This window comes from Octopus sinensis, linkage group LG22, assembly GCF_006345805.1.
Source record: "Octopus sinensis linkage group LG22, ASM634580v1, whole genome shotgun sequence".
Classification (NCBI taxonomy): domain Eukaryota; kingdom Metazoa; phylum Mollusca; class Cephalopoda; order Octopoda; family Octopodidae; genus Octopus; species Octopus sinensis.
In genome coordinates, this window is record NC_043018.1 from 9,778,262 (window position 1) to 9,799,379 (window position 21,118).

The 21,118-nt window shown below is 39.6% G+C and overlaps 1 protein-coding gene across 7 annotated transcripts in view; it reads left to right on the top strand.

The window, feature by feature from the left end:
• The window catches only part of LOC115223170 (microtubule-actin cross-linking factor 1), a 342,500-nt gene that overhangs the window by 234,548 nt on the left and 86,834 nt on the right, over positions 1 to 21,118 (top strand). For all 7 annotated transcript variants that reach the window (XM_036512282.1, XM_036512283.1, XM_036512278.1 and 4 more), the window contains 8 exons: positions 4,238 to 4,321; positions 6,391 to 7,518; positions 9,909 to 10,028; positions 13,378 to 13,704; positions 16,008 to 16,217; positions 18,118 to 18,237; positions 19,478 to 19,577; positions 20,340 to 20,572. In XM_036512282.1, the coding sequence (XP_036368175.1) occupies positions 4,238 to 4,321; positions 6,391 to 7,518; positions 9,909 to 10,028; positions 13,378 to 13,704; positions 16,008 to 16,217; positions 18,118 to 18,237; positions 19,478 to 19,577; positions 20,340 to 20,572 (2,322 nt within the window). The remainder of the gene's footprint in view (positions 1 to 4,237; positions 4,322 to 6,390; positions 7,519 to 9,908; positions 10,029 to 13,377; positions 13,705 to 16,007; positions 16,218 to 18,117; positions 18,238 to 19,477; positions 19,578 to 20,339; positions 20,573 to 21,118) is intronic.

Here is a 21,118-nt window from a genome sequence, read left to right on the forward strand (position 1 = left end):
ATATGTCTGTGTTTGCCCCACCTACAATCACTTCACAACTGATGTTGGTTTGTTTACGTCTCCGTAACTTAGCAGTTCGGCAAAAGAGACTGATAGAATAAATACTAGGCTTACAAAAGAATAAGTCCTGGGGTTGATTTGTTCGACTAAAGGCGGTGCTCCAGCATGGCTGCAAAGAATAAGGATTGAAACAAGCAGGAAAAACAATAAAAAAATTTTGTAGGCATGGCTCTGTGGTAAGGAGCTTGCTTCCCAACCACATGGTTCGGGGTTCAGTCACACTGCATGGTGGCACCTTGGTCAAGTCTCTTTTACTATTCCCTTGGGCCGACCAAAGCCTTGCAAGTGGATTTGGTAGGGGGAAACTGAAAGAAGCCCATTGTATATATATATCATCATCATCATCATCATCGTTTAACGTCCGTTCTCCATGCTAGCATGGGTTGGACGGTTCGACCGGGGATCTGGGAAGCCAGAAGGCTGCACCAGGCTCCAGTCTGATCTGGCAGTGTTTCTACGGCTGGATGCCCTTCCTAACGCCAACCACTCCGTGAGTGGAGTGGGTGCTTTTTACGTGCCACCTGCACAGGTGCCAGGCGAGGCTGGCAACGGCCACGGTTGGATTGGTGTATTTTACGTGCCACCGGCACGGAAGCCAGTTGAGGCGGCGCTGGCATCGGCCACGAGTCGGATAGTGCTTTTTACGTACCACCAGACCAGGGATCCTGGCTGGTTCAATTCGATTTCGATTGCCCCAACATGTCTTCGCAAGCAAAGGGGGTTGGCATGCCTGTCGTCGGATGAGGTCCTATATCGACTTCGCTTGCCTCAACAGGTCTTTGTGTCCAAGGGAGGAAAGGCATGCATAAATGGACTGGGCTCATATATATATATATGTATGTATGTGTGTGTGTGTATTCTTGTGTGTGTGTTTGTCCCACACCACTGCTTGACAACCAGTGTTGGTGTGTTTACATCCCTGTAACTTTGTGGTTCAGCAAAATAGACCGATAGAATCAATGCCAGGCTTAACAAAATAAAAAGGGTCAATTCATTTGACTAAAGAAAAAATTGCTCAAGGCAGTGCTCCAGCATGGCCGCAGTCGAATGACTGAAATAAGTGAAAGATAAAAGGCTGGTGGCAGCAGTGGTAGTGATGTGGTTATATTTTTAATAAGAGGAGAGCCTGGCTCACTAATCAAATGAATGACCTTTGACAGCTTACTGACCTTTGACCTTATTGAGAGAGAGAGAGAGAAAAGCAGAAACACAATTTCTTGTTAAGTATCCTTGCTGTTGTTGAGGCCCAGGTCATCCCTGAAACAGCAGCCAGACCCCACATTCGAAGGTCATTCCAGACCTGATTTTACTAACATTTCTTCTGGATTAGTGCAGCTTAGCCTATATTATCCTATATGGCCTTTCGTAAGATGGTGGCGAGTGGTTTCAGGGAGATTCAGCTGTTATTTTTAGCAGGGTAAACGACCATGTAGAAGTTTCCTTGTTGTTGTTGTTGTTACTTAGCTCCGGATCATTCTGGATCAAGCCGACATACCATGAAATGCTATTCCAAGTATGATTAACCTTTCTTTTATTAAGGCATAATATATCTAAGAATACATTATCTGATGTGTTCTTTATTCCTGTTGTTGAAACCCAAGACAGCTAGGGTGTGTGTGTTTATGTGTGTATTGTAAATAGACTATAGAAAGGTGTGGTGAGTATATATATATATATGTATGTATATATATCTAGAGAGAGTTCAGGTAAAGTTGCGTCTGATGATGTAATATTATGTAATGGATACAAATGCCTTGATATAAACTGATGCCAGTTTGTTGCCTCTTCGTACTTTTATTTGGCCACATCTCTCGAGCTGAAACTAGTAAATAGGCGTAGGCAGGGCTGTGTGGGTGGTAAGAGGCTTGCTTCCCAACCACATGGCTCCAGGTTCAATCCCACTGCATGGTACATTGGGCAAGTGTCTTCTCCTTTGGCCTAAGGTTGACCATGAATTTTGCAACATACATAGAAACAAATGACTCAACCCCTCTCATAATTCCTTGTCAGTAAAGTGGTTGACATCTGGAAAGGCATCCACCTGTAAAATTCATGCCAAAACTAACCTCACCTGTGCTAGTGCCATGTAAAAAGTGCAGGGTCCACTCTGCAGAGTGGTTGGTGTTAGGAAGGGCATCCAACTGTAAAAATCCCTGCCAAAATAGACACCGTAACACATTGAACTGTCCTACCCATGCATGGAAGATGGACATTAAACAATACTCTTTTTATTCTTTTACTTGTTTCAGTCATTTGACTGTGGCCATGCCGGAGCACCACCTTTAGTCAAACAAATTGACCCCAGGACTTATTCTTTGTAAGCCTAGTACTTATTCTATCAGCCTCTTTGCCAAAGCGCTAAGTTACGGGGGACGTAAACACACAGCAACATTGGTTGTCAAGCGATGTTGGGGGGGCAAACAGAGACACACAAGCACACACACACACATATATATATATATATACATATATATATATATATACATATATATATATATATATATATATATATATATATATATATATATACATATATACATATACATATATACGACGGGCTTCTTTCAGTTTCCGTCTACCAAATCCACTCACAAGGCTTTGGTCGACCCGAGGCTATAGTAGAAGACACTTGGCCAAGGTGCCATGCAGTGGGACTGAATCCGGAACCATGTGGTTGTTAAGCAAGCTACTTACCACACAGCCAATGATGGTTTTATATATATATATATATATATATATATATATATCTTCATCATTTAACATTTGTCTTCTCTGCTGGCATAGAGTGTATGGTTTTTGCAGGAGCTGGCTAATACCAAGCTCTGTTGTCTGTTTTGGCATAGCTTCTATTGTTGGATGCCCTTCCTTATGCCAACCACTTTACAGTGTGTACCAGGTGCTTTTTGCATGGCACCAGCACTGGTGAGGTCACCAAGTGACTTGCAAGACCAACCCCTTCAACTGCGTGGTGGGAGGAGTGATATTGAAGGCCAGAAAAAGGAGTCTTACATTAGAGGGGAAAATATGGCTGCCTTAGATGGGGATGGTGTGGAGATGGAAGAGGGGGGTGATGGTGAGTGTGTGTTTGTTTGTTTGCTAGTGAAGGTGCGTAGCCTAGGGTGTTAGGCTGTTGCTCTGAATATCGTTAGAATGTGGGTTCGATCCCCAGGCCAGGTGGCACATTGTTTTCTCATGCTAAACACTTCGTTTCATGTTGCTCCTGTTTTCCTTTTGATCAGGGAGGAATGTTGACTTGCTCATGTAGCCAGTGTGGTGACATTGTTGTGACCAGCAATGTATAACAACATTCAATTGTCCAGTCGAATATATATATATATATATATATAATATATATATATATATATATATATATATATATATATATATATATATATATATAGGCAAGGAAAAATTATAAAAAGGCAGAATGCTAAATTGAAGGTAAATTTTAATGACAATGGGTGTATGGAAAATTTTAAGAAATAAAAAAAAATATATATATATATATTAATTCTAACCGGTTTTCTGCGCAATGCGGCAAAAAACAATGTAATTTTCTTTTTTCCCCCCCTCCTCAATTATAAAAAAAATTTTCTTTTCACCTTACAATTCTTGAAAAGTCGCATTGCGACGAAAACCAGTTAGAATTAATATATAATATTTTTTAAAATTTTCCATACACCCATTTTCATTAAAATTTACCTTCAATTTAGCATTCTGCCTTTTTATAATTTTTCCTCTCCTATCATTTCTCCACGTGCGGTCAACACAACCCCACCATTTATTGATTTATATATATATAAATCAAATTTGGCCTGCTTGTCTAACTAGAAGGGTGGCATTATTTGAGTGCTAAAATGGTGTAAAGTGCATTGTGTCCAGTGATATATAACAAAATCTGATAGTCTGGTCAGTCATGTGATCATATGATATATTTGCTAAAATGGTAAAGATGAGGTAAATGCTTAAGAAAATTATTAATAAATCTTTTCAGATAATTTCAACATTTAACCTTATTTTATATGATCAGAGTAAAATAGTAACTAATCAGGTGTGAATGGTCACCCACCTGATGTATTCTCAGGTATGCATAGCCAGTCACCTGGTGCTACAAACTTTGCTGAATTTATCTTTTGTTGGTATTATGATTATTAAAGCTTTATATTTTATTTTACAGAAATATGTCGAAGAGCTGAAAGCAAAAGAAGGTGATATTTCAGCTTTGGTTAAACTTGCTGACAAATTCCGTGATGACACCCAGGTAAGATATTGGTCAGAGCTAAACGTGTGCATGTGCGTGGGGTGGATTAGGGATAATTATGAATATGACTAATTAGTAAATGGTGGTCTCTTATTTAATGCATAGTGTTGTGTGAATTAGTGAATTTATTAATAAATACCGGCGTGTTAATTAGTAAACAATGATGCATTAATTAACATAGTGTTAATGAATCCCTTAGCATTCAGATTATCAAATGCAATGCTTATTTAATCACATTGCTTTGAGTTAATCCTGCATTATCTTATAACTTCAGGACTTCAGTGGTGTGTTTGTTTGTTTCTAGAGTGACATTGTAGGGTAGGTGTGAGAGGCTGGATCTGGTCGGTTTGAACATTAAACAGGGAGACAATTTTGGCTGGATACGACCAGATTAAATGCTAAAGGATTAATACATCTTAGTGTTATTTAGCCAGCAGAGGTCTCTTAAATGATACACAGCAATCTCTTAATTAATACATTGTAGTGTTTTAATTAATACACAGCAGTGTATTAATAAATTAAACAATAGTGTGTTAATTGATATACAGTGGTGTATAATTAATATTGCAGTTGTGTGTTGATTAATAAACAAAGCTATGTTAATTAATACACAATATTATACCTGGTACACAATATGTTGATTAATACATAGTTTATTAATTAGTAAACATCGATGTGTTAATTATTTCAGCTGTAATCTTTAACCCTTTAGTGTTCAGATTACTCTGTTAAATGTAATACTTTTTCACTCAAATTGTTTTGGATTAAACCTGGATTATCTTACAGCTTTGAGGTTTCAATGATGTGATTGTTTATTTTTAGAATGGCATTGTAGGTTAGGTGTGAGAAGCTAGATATCGCCAGTTTGAATATAAACCATGTAGAATATATTGGGCCAGATTTGGCCAGTTTAACCATTAAAGGGTTAAGGTGTACTTACAATAATCTCAGTCTTTTAATTGATCCACTTTGTTAATCTAATCTGTTGTCGACAGAGAATCTGAAGGAGATAATAGGGGGTTAGGGTTTTGTTGTTATTCTTGTATTAGGGAGCAACTACATCTTGACAGGGTATCGATACAGCTACACTACAACTCGACAGTGTATAGTTCCGCAGTGTAACACCACACTTACACTACATTTGATAGTGTACCGACATTTCCCCATTACAGGTGACAGTGTAAACCTTATAGTTAGTGAAGGTGTGTGGCCTAGTAGTTACAATGTGGCCCTCATGATTACTAGATTGTGGTTTCAATCTTTGGACCAGGCGGTGCTTGTGTTCTTGAGCAAGACTCTTCATTTCATGTTGCTCCATTCTAATCAGCTGTAAATGGGTAACCATGTGGCAGATAGAAATACGAAGGGGAGATGGTGACTCAAGAAGGACAGCCAAATGGAGGCCTCATGAGCCACATTTTGTATTCGGTGATCAAAAGGATGAAATAGTACAACCTGTCCTCTGAATCCTGATTGGTGGTTGTTTGACCACATTGAAGGATGATGATGAAGTAACGCTTAACATTGCGCTACATAAGAGACCTGTTTTATATATGACTAGCGTTGCCGGGTCATAGTGCTAGTGCATGCATATACAGCTGCATGTGTGCACACATACACGTGAGTACTGTCCAAATCTCCGACCAATCACATACAGCTAGCTGGCATTCAATTGGCGTATCAAATTTCGGGCATTTTGATTGGGTTTTGGATAGAAAATTCACCAAAAAGTCACTTCTATTGATTTTTTAATGGCTTTGCGGGGTGACTGGGGAAATGTAAAGATGTGCACGGCCACCCTTGGACGGGTTTGAATGACCATAGAAAGTGCGAGCCCTCTAACTGAAAAATTGTGGATTTGTATAAAGGACACACACGCAGACATTTTGCCATTTATATATAGAGATTTGTGTATCAGATTGTCTTTTATAATCTTAGAATAGCTGACATGGTTGCCGCCATTCTAGATTTTTGTTGTTGGTTGTTAATTAATTAAAGAATTTAATTAGAGCCTCCAATTATAAACTTAATTGTGCAACACATTCTTTGAATATTTTCTCTATTTGTAGGAATTTATGAATGGAGTTGACCGGTACCGTAAATGTGTCCACATTCTTCCAACCATCAAAGAAGAAACAGAAGAATCGGCAATGATTGATGATGAAATCGAGGCCCTGGAGGGCAAATATCGATCGATTGTGCAAGAATCCGAACGTTATTTGGCAAAGTTGGCCTTCGCCCTAAAACATGACAAAAGCTTCCAAGAACTTTCCAACAAACTCAATTCCAATTATTCTGATATAAAAGCCAAGTTTGATGGAATCACAGATGGTTCTGATGCCACGAGGGATTCCAGTGAAGCGTACCAACTTGAAAAGGTGAAGCAGTTGAAAGTTAATGTTTTGAATCAAGAGAAGCGAATACGAGACTTACAGCATGTCGGTACTAAGTTGGTCGACGAACTGAATGAGCTGAACATGACACCAAAAGCCAACAGTGTGAAAGATGTGATGGAGGATAAGAAAGCCGTTCACAAAGATCTTTACCATGCCATCGAGAATAAAGAAGGAGTCTTGAATTCAGTATTGTCTGAATCTAAGAATGTGATAAAGCAGCTAGATAATCTTGGAGTACAGTTGTCTTCAATTGAAGATGAACTCATGAGGAATTCAGAAATCTGTCTCGAGAAGCAAGGTTTGGAAGAACAGATCCACGAACAGAGAAGGATTCAAGCGGATCTGAGCACCAACAAAACCTTATTAGAGAATCTGTTGAAGGAATCCTCAGATGTGAATGGTGCCAGAGAAAAAATCTTGGACTTGAACGAACGTATTGCAAACGTAGAGACATTGTCAGAGAGACGGATTTCTGATCTGGAGGAGGTGATGGGTAACATCGAAGATTTGGAAGACAAAATCGGAGTGATGAAATCTTGGTTGACGTCTTCGATTGGCATGATTCAGCAGAATGGTGAAGGACCATCGCAGAACTTACATATGTTTAAATCGAAAATAGACGCTTTGTATGCTGAGAAGAAATCTAAAGAACCCGATATAAATGACATCAAGGACTTGGTAAAGCACATTGCTGGAAAGGAGAACGTGTCCAACGGATGCCATTTGAAAGAAGCTGCTGCTGATGTGCAAGAAGAATGGCATCAACTGACAGAATTATTGGTCCAGAAAGTTTCAGTCGAGGTAATTTGCTTTCTCTTTTGTTTATTTTTGTACATTATGGCTGAGGAGTTAAGAAGCTTGCTTCCTAACCACATGGTATTGGGTTCAATCCCACTGTATGGTATCTTGGGTGAATGTCTTCTATGGTAGCTGCTCCGCACCAACCCAACCATAAATTCTTTGTGAGGGACTTTGGTTGACAGTAATTATATGGTGTGTGTGTGTGTGGGGTCATGTGGTTAGAATGCGAAAGGAAAGATTCACAAGACAGATTCTTGAAGCCAAGCCGACTGGCCAGAGACATGTTTAGATCAAGAATGAGATGGTTGGACAATGTCCATAGACTCAGTTGGTCACACTTGGGAATCCGTTAGATGATGGTGGCTTCTGATAGGATCCTATGCAAGAGGTTCCTGAAGACTCTACCTCCATGACCCTTTCAAGAATAGTGAATGGAAAAAGTGTGTGTGTGTGTGTGTGTGTGTGTGTGTGTGGAGAGTTGTGTGAATGTTTATATTCTGTGTGCTTCACTTGAAAAACTGTTGAGCAACAAAAGTGAAATTTGAGTGATTCCTGTCAACAAATTTTCCTTTGGCCTTCTCAAGACGTATAGAATGAGGGACCACTTACAGATCAGAGTTAGTGACAGGAAGAGCATCCAGCTGTAATGCAATGCTGAATTATGTACATTTGTCTAACCCCTGCTCTTGTGGGAAATTGGACATAAAAACACGAGACTAAATTTTTCTCTTTCTGATCAACATCACTTCAAGTTGTTACTCAGATATTCAAACAGTTTTAGCGGTCACCAGGAGGAAGATCGAATTTCTTATCCTATGTTTTACCTGTAATCTTGAAACTGTTCTGAGTGGTCAAGAAAATGAATAAAGGATCGTGATTTTGGCCAAAAGGCCAGCAATTTTGAGGGAAAGCAGAACAATTGAAAGCAGTGATTTCCAACGTGGGGCATACATCCCCACCAGTGGGGCCTGGGAAAATTGTGGTGTGGCATTGTGCCATAGTCACCAAGCACAAGGATCTCACCAAAGTGATTCATTTGGTCAATAATGTACTTTTTTTTGTACTCTGTACTTGACAGAAGAGTTACTGGGTTGATTCTTTTGTATTAAATAATTGTGATAAAATATTAAAAATTGTTTTATTCTCAACCACCGATGGGGCATAGATTTTTCTGGAAAGTTATAGTGGGGCCTGGGTAGGGAAATAGGTTGGGAGACACTGGTTGGTAGTGTTAACTCCAGTACATGACAGGTACTTTGTTTTACCAAGTCTGAAAGCATGAAACTTAAAGTCGATCTTGGTGGGATTTGAACTCAGAATGTAAAGAGCTGGAAGAAACATTGTTAGCATTTTCAGCCATGCAAGCAATTTTGCTAGTTCACTACCTCCACCCTTTGCCTATCCAAAGCATTTTCTTAAGTTTGTCGTAAACATCCATACTGCTTTACAGATTTTTAGTTAGCTCTTGTTTTGTATGTTCTGATGTATATAAAATTTCCCTTTCACAAGTCCCCAGTTGCGTTGGTATCGAAGGAGGTGACTTTGCTCCCATCACATGATAGAAAGTCACCGCCCCACCAATATCACCCCTTCTCTCATTTGAGGGATCTTTGTCTTGTAAATTACTTGGTGACCTCACTGATGCTGGTGCCACATAAAATGCACCCAGTACACTCTGTAAAGTGGTTGGTATTAGGAAGGGCATCCAGCCATAGAAACGACACAGTCTTCTGGGTTGCCAACTCCTAAGTGTCTGACCCATGCCAGCCTAGAAAATGGATGTAAATGCTGATGAGGATAGTAATATCAATGGTAATAATAACAGTAATAATAATAATGGTTTCAAATTTTGCCACAAAGACAGCCATTTTGGGGGAGGGGACCAGTTGATTACATTGACCCCAGTGTTTTACTGGTACTTGATTTATCGACCCTGAAAGGATGAAAGGCAAAGCCAACCTCGACAGAATTTGAACTCAGAATATAGTGGCAGACAAACTATCATTAAGCATCTCCCCTGGTGTGCTAATGATTCTGCCAGCTCACTACCTTAATAATGATATTGATGATGATGATGATAATAATAATAATAATAATTTCTGCTATAGGCACAAGGCCTGAAATTTGGGGGAGGGGACTAGGCTACTACATTTACCTCAGTACTCAATTGGTACTTAATTTATCAACCCTGAAAGGATGAAAGGCGAAGTTGACCTTGGCGGAATTCGAACTCAGAACATAGTGACAGGTGAAATATCGCTAAGCATTTCATCCAGCATGCTAATGATTCTGCCAGCTTGCTACCTTCTTAATAATAATAATAATAATGATAATAATAATGATGATGATGATGATTATGGCATTGATGATGATGGTAATTTGTGTTTCAGGCTTTGACCGAAATTGAAAGTATGTTGAAATACATGGATAAAGCTGAGAATGAGATCAATACAGCTGAGTCTGTGAGTTCTGATCCTGACACACTCACTGTTCAACTGAGGGACCACCAGGTAAGATAAATAATAATGGTTTTGAATTTTGGCATGAGGCCAGCAGTTTTGGGGGTTGGGGTTAAGTCAATTACACTGACCCTAATGCTAAACTGGTACTTTTTTTATTGTTCGAATCTCAGACCGGACGTTGTGTGTGTTTATGAGTGAAACACCTAAGCTCCACATGGCTCTGGCAGAAGGTAATGGAAAACTTCTGCTGACTCTTTCGCCACAACTTTCTCTCACTCTTTCCTCCTGCATCTTGCAGCTCACCTGCAATGGACCGACGTCCTGTCCAGGTGGGGAACCTATACGTCAAGAAACTGGGAAACCAGCACTTATGAGCCAGGCATGGCTTGAGAAGGAACAAACAACAAACAAAACTTTTTTCTATTGACCCTGAAAGGGATGAAAAGCAAAGTTGACTTTGGCAGAATTGGAACTTGCAGCGTAATGAGGGATGAAATATTGTTAAGGATTTTGCCCGGCATGCTAACGATTCTGCCAGGTTGATACTTTAACAACAACAACAATAATCCTTTTTATTATAGGTACAAGGCTTGAAATTTGGGGGAGGGGACTAGGCTACTACATTTACCTCAGTACTCAATTGGTACTTAATTTATCAACCTGAAAGGATGAAAGGCGAAGTTGACCTTGGCGGAATTCGAACTCAGAACATAGTGACAGGTGAAATATCGCTAAGCATTTCATCCAGCATGCTAATGATTCTGCCAGCTTGCTACCTTCTTAATAATAATAATAATAATGATAATAATAATGATGATGATGATGATTATGGCATTGATGATGATGGTAATTTGTGTTTCAGGCTTTGACCGAAATTGAAAGTATGTTGAAATACATGGATAAAGCTGAGAATGAGATCAATACAGCTGAGTCTGTGAGTTCTGATCCTGACACACTCACTGTTCAACTGAGGGACCACCAGGTAAGATAAATAATAATGGTTTTGAATTTTGGCATGAGGCCAGCAGTTTTGGGGGTTGGGGTTAAGTCAATTACACTGACCCTAATGCTAAACTGGTACTTTTTTTATTGTTCGAATCTCAGACCGGACGTTGTGTGTGTTTATGAGTGAAACACCTAAGCTCCACATGGCTCTGGCAGAAGGTAATGGAAAACTTCTGCTGACTCTTTCGCCACAACTTTCTCTCACTCTTTCCTCCTGCATCTTGCAGCTCACCTGCAACGGACCGACGTCCTGTCCAGGTGGGGAACCTATACGTCAAGAAACTGGGAAACCAGCACTTATGAGCCAGGCATGGCTTGAGAAGGAACAAACAACAAACAAAACTTTTTTCTATTGACCCTGAAAGGGATGAAAAGCAAAGTTGACTTTGGCAGAATTGGAACTTGCAGCGTAATGAGGGATGAAATATTGTTAAGGATTTTGCCCGGCATGCTAACGATTCTGCCAGGTTGATACTTTAACAACAACAACAATAATCCTTTTTATTATAGGTACAAGGCTTGAAATTTGGGGGAGGGGACTGGTTGATTACATTTACCCCAGTGTATTACTGGTTCTTAATTTATCAACTCTGAAAGGATAAAAAGCAAAGTCAACCTCGGCAGAATTTGAACTCAGAACGTAAAGACAGATGAAATGCTGCTAAGCATTTTACCTGGTGTGCTAACCATTCTTGCTAGCTTGCTGCCTTAACAACGATAACAATAATAATAATAATAATAATATTAGGAAGTACTGTTGGGATTTCTTAGGTATTGTTACCTAATTCTGTTGGATTTGTTTGGGGAAGGCATGAATGGCATTACCTCACAGTTTACTTAATAAATATTGGTAAATATGGGAAAAGTGTGACAGCTGTAACGTTGCATGAGGGACGGCTGTAACAGCCCATGAGGAATGGCTGTAACGTCACGCGAGGGACGTCCGTAAATTATACAACAACCATGCATTAACTCAAGTGTTTCTTATAAGACTAATCTTCAGTAGAACCAAAAATACCAACTGGACATTGACCTGATAAAATTCCTCTGTTGGTCAATTCCATTGGCTTCTGGCCATTAATGAGGTGGTGATGGTAAAAGTGCTAAGAACTACATTAACCCTTTTGGGATTTAAACTCCTTACTAAAAGACCCACCCGTATCATGGCCTGTTCTACTTACCCTACACTGATCAATCAGTCAACAAGATCATTATCATGTTGATTATTTTCCAAAGGGGTTGATTGAACATTTTTGGAACCGGTTTCTGCTATCGAGAATAGTTATTGAAACATTTCATGATTTCTAGGAGTCAGAACAATGGATTAAAATTTCATTTTGCATAAATCTATGGTCTTTTGGTACAACAGAAAGAACAAAGGAAATTCTTCTTCATTCAGGTTACCAAAAACTTTGCGTTTTTGCCCATCTATAAAATGCGCTCTTGCATAGGATGCACTCTCACTTAAGATGTATTCTTGCCTAAGACATTCCGCCCCCCCCTATTTTACATGTATATATTTTGTGGAAAAATTTAGTGTTCCGTAATGCACACATTGAAAAATATATTATCCTGTGCATGTAAATGCAATGCGGTGACAGTGTAATGGAATAAAGTATGAAACCACAAATTTATCATAAATGAACTGTCATGGACTTCTGCGTCTCAAATTTATCTTGTTTCAGATCAACAGTATGCTTGTTTATGTTTTGGTCAAGAGAATTGCGATACAGCCCATGTTTTTAGCTGTGACATTTTGTGTTACTATGATCAGCTGCCAGGATGGCCTGTCACTGCTATGGGTTTTGTCATCATCCACTCATTACAAACAGCTGGCAAGCAGATGGAGTTTAACATTCCTTTCTTATTCTTAGGAGAATTTTCATTTAGATAATTTTAAAAAAGTGCTTCTTAAAGGTAATACAGCATTAAATAATGTAAGACACATATCAGGTGTGGGCTATTTATGCCAGGGAAGGAGATACAACATAATGTGACCTCAACATATCATCAGTAATTTCTTGTAGATTTGTGCTAACAGACTGAGATTTTGGCTGGTTTTCAATATTTCATTATTAGTAACAATTATTGTACCCAGAAAACTTATGCTCAATCGGTTCCATAGCCTGTGACATTTAGTCTCTTAGCTCTATTACTGTGACATTAGATGCAGGGCAGTTTTTTTTTTACAAAAGCACATTTTATATGTTGGCAGATATGGTAATTGGTTAAGATTGTAAAACTGTTCCTTAAAGGTAATTACAGTCATTAGATAATTAATGTAAGACGCATATCAGGTGTGGGAAGGAAATATGACATAATGTGGCCTTAATATAGCTGCCAACGTACCATAAGCAAGAAAAGTAAAGAGAACATTTTATTTTATTTGCAGGTGTTCCATGACGATCTTAACATGAAGAGAAACTGTGTGAAAGACATAATCAACAAATGTAATCTCATGTTGCGAGAGACGACCAACACGCAAACGGAAGCAATTAAATCCCGGCTGGACAGCATCCAGACCCAAGCAGATATTGTTTGTCAGCTTAGTTTGGATCGTTTGCAACACCTGGAAAGTGCCTTGCCCCTAGCGTCCCATTTTAGCGAGAACCAGGCGGAAATATCTGCTTGGCTTGAAGAAATGGAAGCAGAGCTTAAAACTCAAAACACATCTGGTGAAAACTTGGATCAAGTGAAAAAGCAGCTGGATAATTTGAAGGTAAGAATGGATAATTACAGGTATGAATGGCTAATCTAAAAATGAGAATGGCTAAATTAAAAGTAAGAATAATTAATTAATGGTGAGAATGAAGAATTGTGGAGGTGATAATTTAAGAGTATGAACATCACTTAGGTTGACGAGGGAAGGATGACCTCCCTTCGCAAATACCATAAGGGCACAGAAAGTGTGCCTAAAGCCAGCTGGAGACGATCTCCTAGGGCTAAAAGCTACAGTAACACCCACCCTTAGTGGTTAGCCATATTGAGATGGCTAGTATACCGAACAAATAATTGTTTTCTTATTTTAGTACGAGGCCATCAATTATGAGGGGCTGGGAAATCAATTACATTGACCCCATTGCTTAACTGGTATTTATTTTATTGACCCCAAAAATGATTAAACTCAACCTCAACAGAATTTGAACTCAGAATGTAAAGAAGGACAAAATGCTGCTAAACATTTTGCCCAGAGCGGTAATCATTCTGACAGTTCACTGCTTTAAATAGATTTAAAATTATGGATTTCAAATTTTGGCACCAGGCCAGCAATTCTGGGGGAGGGGATAAATTGATTACATCAACCCCAGTGTTCAACTGGTACTTATTTTATCGATCCTGAAGGGAAGAAAATCAAAGTCGACTATGGCAAGATTTGAACTCAGACCTTGAAGACGGATGACCTTACCCAGTGTGTTAATGATTTTGTCTGTTTGTCACTTAAATAATTTTATAATTATGAGCAATACATTTATATATTATTTTATTTTATTTGTTTCACTCATTTGACTGCAGCCATGCTAGAGCACTGCCGAATTATTGGTCTCTATTGTCGAGTTACGGGCGACATAAACACACCAACATCAGTTGTGAAGCAATGGTGGGGGGACAAACGCACACACACACACACACACACATATATATATATATATATATATATATAACATAAACAACGGGTTTCTTTCAGTTTCCGTTTACCAAATCCACTCTCAAGGCTTTGGTCAGCCCAAGGCTATAGTAGAAGACACTTGTCCAAGGTGCTACACGGTGGGACTGAACCCAGAACCATGTGGTTGGGAAGCAAACTTATTATATATACATATATTTTTTTTTTCACATGCACAGGAGTGGCTGTGTGGTAAGTAGCTTGCATACCAACCACTTGGTACCAGGTTCAGTCCCACTGCGTGGCACCTTGGGCAAGTGTCTTCTACTATAGCCTCGGGCCGACCAAAGCCTTGTAAGTGGATTTGGTAGATAGAAACTGAAAGAAGCCTTTCATATATGTGTGTGTGTATGTTAGTATTTGTCCATCCCACCATTGCTTGATAACTGATGCTGGTGTGTTTACATCCCCATAACTTAGTGGTTCGGTAAAAGAGACCGACAGAATAAGTACTAGGCTTACAAAGAATAAGTCCCAGGGTCGATTTATTCAACTAAAGGCAGTGCTCCAGCATAGCCACAGTCAAATGACTGAAACAAATAAAAGAATACACACACGTATGTACACAAGGATATCCAGTCGACTGGGAGTTCCAGTTTTGCTAGTTGGCTTACTTCACCACCTGAACAAGTCTTCAGGTAAAACTTGAATTTCCAGTCACCTTGATATTCTCAATAAATTTGGGTCTTCTCTCAGTAGAATCAAACCATAAATAAATGCTTGTTATTTTTTAAAACTGCTTTAAAGATAAACATGCATATATGTACATATATAATAGGTAGATAGATATTCATTTGTGTTCGTGCCATGAAAAGAGCAGTTGGTACACTTTGTAGAATTGAGCCGGGACAATGCTGGTCTGCTGTGGACAAGACAACTTCTTTAGTGCTGATGCCACATAAAAAAGAAAAAAGGCTACTGTACACTCTGTAAAGTGGTTGGCATTAGGAAGGGCATCCAGCCATAGAAACCCTAACAAAACTGAAACATTGGAGCACGGTATGGTTCTCTGACTTGTCAGATTCTGCCAAATTGTTCAACTCGGGATAGTATGGAAAACAGAGATAAAATCATGATGGTGATGATGATGATCACATCTCAGACATTTAACCAGCTTCAGTTAATATAGTTCTTCTGCCTAATTCCAAAGTTGACATCAGCTCCACCCAGTACCCCACACTCCACACTTCTTGGACCTATTTCTACTCTAAATCTGGCAATATTCCTTGATTTATTTCCTATTTTTTAAAATTTTCATTTTATTTTTTATTTTTACATCTGTTAATTATAATCGAACTTTGAATATTCTTCAGAACTTCTTTTGTTCTTTTAATTCCATGTTCTTCTTCATCTCTTAGGTTACTCAGAAGATCATTGAGGATCACAAGCCATTTGTTGAAGACTTGAAGGATACAGGCATGGAACTAATGGAATTCTGTGGAGACGATGATTCTGATGACCTCCAAAATAAGTTGCTAAGCATTATTACAAAATACGACAATTTGAAGTTACAAGCTCGACAAAAAGCCCAGAAACTTATGGAACAACGAAAAGCCATGACACAAGAGGTAAGCAGGGCACCAGTGTCATAATTAACAGTCATTACCATAATCAAGAGTGTCGTTTCCATGGTTAAAGGTGCCACTGCCATAATTAAACCATTTCAATTAATCAACATTGCATTGCTGGTTTTTGTTTTTGTTGTAAATCTTTTATTTAATTTCTCATTGTGAAAGAAATAGCTTTCAGTTGTATTTGGAATTTTATTGAGTCTAAAATGGGGTGTGGTTGTGAACTGGGTGCTGAGTAGAGACCCTGGTATATTAAATGTATTGAATCATGCATAGTGCCACCCTCTCCTGAATAGAGATGGAGGAAGTATTCTGTGATTTACGCACAAGAGACTCCCTTGTCACTTTGACAACCGAGGGTTTAGGAAGACAACTGCATGACATCCGTAGTTCAGTGTTTTGTTGTTGTCCGCTGCACTTACAAAGAAACTGTGATAATGTTGGTGTGGTGGTTTCCTGATCATCCTCCATGATGACAATCCTTATGATGGTGGCCATGGTTTGTGCAGTGCCAGTGCCACTCTCTTGGCATTCAAACTTGCAATGGTTTGGTGCAACAAGTGCAGAAAGCCTAACAGTGGCCAGGAGGCAGGATTTATATGGTGATATCTTCTCTTGGATAAGCAGCTAAAGAGCTGAAGGGCCTCATCTGCCTTGGGTCCACTGGTGTGTCTAATTGAACCATAGCTGTGACTCTCACAGGTGCCACTGTTTTGGGTCTGGGTAGACTTGGGAGAAATAGTCACTAAGAGATGATTCCACACTCTTCAAAATCCCAGAACTCTTAATCTAGGGCTCTACTACCAGATGCAGTTTAAAATCGAACACACAACAAGCTGCAATATGAAAGAACCTAATTAACTAATTGACAGTGAGAACATATTTCTAAGGTATTATTTTTTAGCCCTGGGTCGGATCTTATTATGAAGACTTATGATCAGAGAAGTTCCAATAATGAACATCCTGTTTTCTTTTTTTTAGGGGTATCTAGACTGCTTTCTTACATGTTCTCCTTTCTGCTAATTTTATTAACAATACATAATTTGACCCAAGCCATTAATAGAAGTCACTTACCCAAAGTGCTCCACAGTGAATTGAACCTGGGACCTTCATCATTTAGTGTCTGTTTTCCATACAGGCATGGCTTTAGACAGTTTGACTAGAACTGGTAAGCTGGAGAGCTGCCCCAGTTCCAGTCTGATTTCATTTGGTTTATATGGCTGGATACCCTCAAAACAAACGCCTTCACAAAATTGCCATCACACACCTGACCCCACTTCACTCACTTTAATGTTCCTACATTTAATTATACTTTCACATCATTAGTATTAACTCTCAGGTGTTGCGATACTTGCAAACATGGTTGTGTGGTAAGGAGTTTGCTTCCCAATTCTATGATTTCAAGTTTGGTCCCACTGCATGGCACCATGGGCAAGTAGCTTCTACAATAGCCCTGGGCTGACCAAAACCTTGTGAGTGCATTTGATAGACAAAAACTGAAACAAGCCCATTGTTTACTTATATAATGTTTGTGTGTGTTACAAATGTTGTGATATCTGCCTTGGTGTCCTACAATATCCTTATTTTATTGTATGTATTATATATGTTGATATCCTCAATTCATGATTATATTTAGTTATCAAATGGCAGAATGTTATACACATACACAAGCACACATATATGCATGCATTTATATATATATATACACACACACACAAAATTTAGAGGATTGACCACTAAAAGTGGACAGCCTGTATACTAGAAATAGATGTCAAAATTGCCATTTTCCAAGGAGAATGTGTTCTCAAGAAAAAATTCAGCAAAAAACCAAAGCGTAAAAATAAGACAAATGAAAATATACAAAGTATTTTTATATTTTTCTTTCTTTTCTTTTTAGGTTTCTGATACTCTCGAAAACCTTCTTGAAGATTTAGCTGAAATGGACCAGACCATCAATAATGTTGACCCAATTCCAGCAACTCCAGACAAATTATATGAAGAAATCGAAGACAATAAAGTAAGTTATTATTATTGTTTTATTTGTGAAACATAACATTTTAAGTGGTTTTGTATTAAATTCATTATGAAATGTCATTAGCTTTACAGCAGTGCCCCAGCATGGCCACAACTCACAGGCCAAAGTTAGTAAAACCATACAAGGCTGGTACTGGACTCTTGAAAATATATTTCCTTGTGAGGTTTTTTTGTATATATACATACATATATATATATATATATATATAACGGGAAGCTTTATGAAAATAAACAAAAGACGAAGGCAGGTGGAAAACAAACGAACAATTGTATTAGTATTATATATCATTTCCCTTGACCTTCTTTGGAGCAAGGTGAGGAGGGGTTTCCACTGCATGGATTGTCTTTTTTCTCTGGCTCAAAGGGATGAACCCAACACTCGTGAGTGAGTGCCATGTTACTTGACTCATAAGTTATGACTTATTCAAGCAATATAAAAATACATTTGGTTCATATTACTCATGTCATGAGTCAGTGCTGTATTGTTTGAGTCATGAGCCGGCACTGTATTGTTTGAGTCATGAGCCGGCGCTGTATTGTTTGAGTCATGAGTCGGCGCTGTGTTGTTTGATCCATGAGTCGGCGCTGTGTTGTTTGATCCATGAGTCGGCACTGTTGTTTGATCCATGAGTCGGCGCTGTGTTGTTTGATCCATGAGTCGGCGTTGTGTTGTTTGATCCATGAGTCGGCGTTGTGTTGTTTGATCCATGAGTCGGCACTGTGTTGTTTGATCCATGAGTCGGCGCTGTGTTGTTTGAGCCACGGGTCAGCGCTGTGTTGTTTGAGCCACGGGTTGGCGCTGTGTTGTTTAAGCCACGGGTTGGCGCTGTGTTGCTTGAGCCACGGGTCGGTGCTGTGTTGCTTGAGCCACGGGTCGGTGCTGTGTTGCTTGAGCCACGGGTTGGCGCTGTGTTTCTTGAGCCACGGGTCGGCGCTGTGTTTCTTGAGCCACGGTTCGGCGCTGTGTTTCTTGAGCCACGGGTCGGCGCTGTGTTTCTTGAGCCACGGGTCGGCGCTGTGTTTCTTGAGCCACGGGTCGGCGCTGTGTTGCTTGTGTCACGGGTCGGCGCTGTGTTGCTTGTGTCACGGGTTGGCGCTGTGTTGCTTGAGCCACGGGTCGGTGCTGTGTTGCTTGAGCCACGGGTCGGTGCTGTGTTGTCTTATGCCTTCAGTCATTGCCAGGCAATTCCTCTAAACTCTCCCTTCTGTCTTTCTCTCTCCAGATGATCATGGAACGTCTACAGAAACACCAATCTAATGTCGAAAATGCCCAACAGTCTGTCGTCCGACTCATCAACCAAGGAGTGGAAGACCAAGCAGAAAGTAAGGACACTTTGGTTGTTGGTTTGAATGTAGGAATTGACTCTCCCTTGCCACATGTGATATCAACATGTAGCAGTAACCAGAAATCTCATTAATGTAGAAAGTTCAGAGGAAATAATTATATAATGCTACCACATGAAGCCATTACAATATGGTGTTAACATGTTGTAATGAGTTCTTGCGGTGGTATTAATAATAACTTCCTGTTAATGCAGGAATTTAATCTGTTGCTACATGTTCATTTACATGTGCCTGCATCTGTAAATGATTTTGTAGATTGTAGGAATTGAACAATCTGTTGGTCACATGTGGTGTTTATGATGTTGGTATCATGTCATACATTCTACCATGTTGTGTCTCCATTTCTCTGATTTTCACAGATTTTTATAGATGTAGGTGTAACTGTAGCAGGAATTTTGCTTCCCAACCATGTGGTCTTGGGTTCAGTACCACTGTGTGTCATCTTGGGCCAACACTGGATAAGCAGTGATGGGGGACAAATACACACACACACACACACACACACACACACACACACACACACACACAACAGGTTTCTTTCAGTTTCCGTTTGCCAAATCCACTTATAGAACTTTGGTCGGCTAGACCCTATAGTAGAATACACTTGCCCAAGGTGCCATGCAGTGGGACGGAACCTGGGACCATGTGGTTGGGAAGCAATAGTTTTAATTTCTCTCAGTTGAAATAGAAATTCCCAAATTCCATCACTGAATTTTACTGTTTTTCTTTTTCTTTGTTTAGTTGAAGAAATGAATGCCAAAGTTGGTGAAATAGTAAGACTGGCACAAAGTGTGTCTTCTGCGGCACTGGAACGAGACCGACAGCTAAACCAAGTGGTTCAGGTGTCCTCAAAGTTCTACGATAAGTGCAACGAGGTGAAGACAACGATAAAAGACCTGCGAGACAATCTATATTCTCAAGAGCCACCTGGAATTGATCCCCCGACCATAAAAGAACAACAGAAGGAATTACTGGTATGTTTTGATATATAAACCTTTTTCTTCCTCATATTCATCCCCTTGGCCCAATCCCCATCTTTAACCATCTCTCGCTCTCCCATACATCCTTACAGCTTCTACCCATCCACATTCTCCTATCCCCACCGCACCTTGTACTCACCTTGTATTTTGAGGGTCCACTTTGACACCTCATCTCCTCTATTTTTATCTCTTTCCAGTTTCACCCTGGTCCTTCACCCATCCTGAGGGTCCACTTTGACACCTCATCTCCCCTATTTTTATCTCTTTCCAGTTTCACCCTGGTCCTTCACCCATCCTGAGGGTCCACTTTGACACCTCATCTCCCCTATTTTTATCTCTTTCCAGTTTCACCCTGGTCATTCACCCATCCTGAGGGTCCACTTTGACACCTCATCTCCCCTATTTTTATCTCTTTCCAGTTTCACCCTGGTCCTTCACCCATCCTGAGGGTCCACTTTGACACCTCATCTCCCCTATTTTTATCTCTTTCCAGTTTCACCCTGGTCATTCACCCATCCTGAGGGTCCACTTTGACACCTC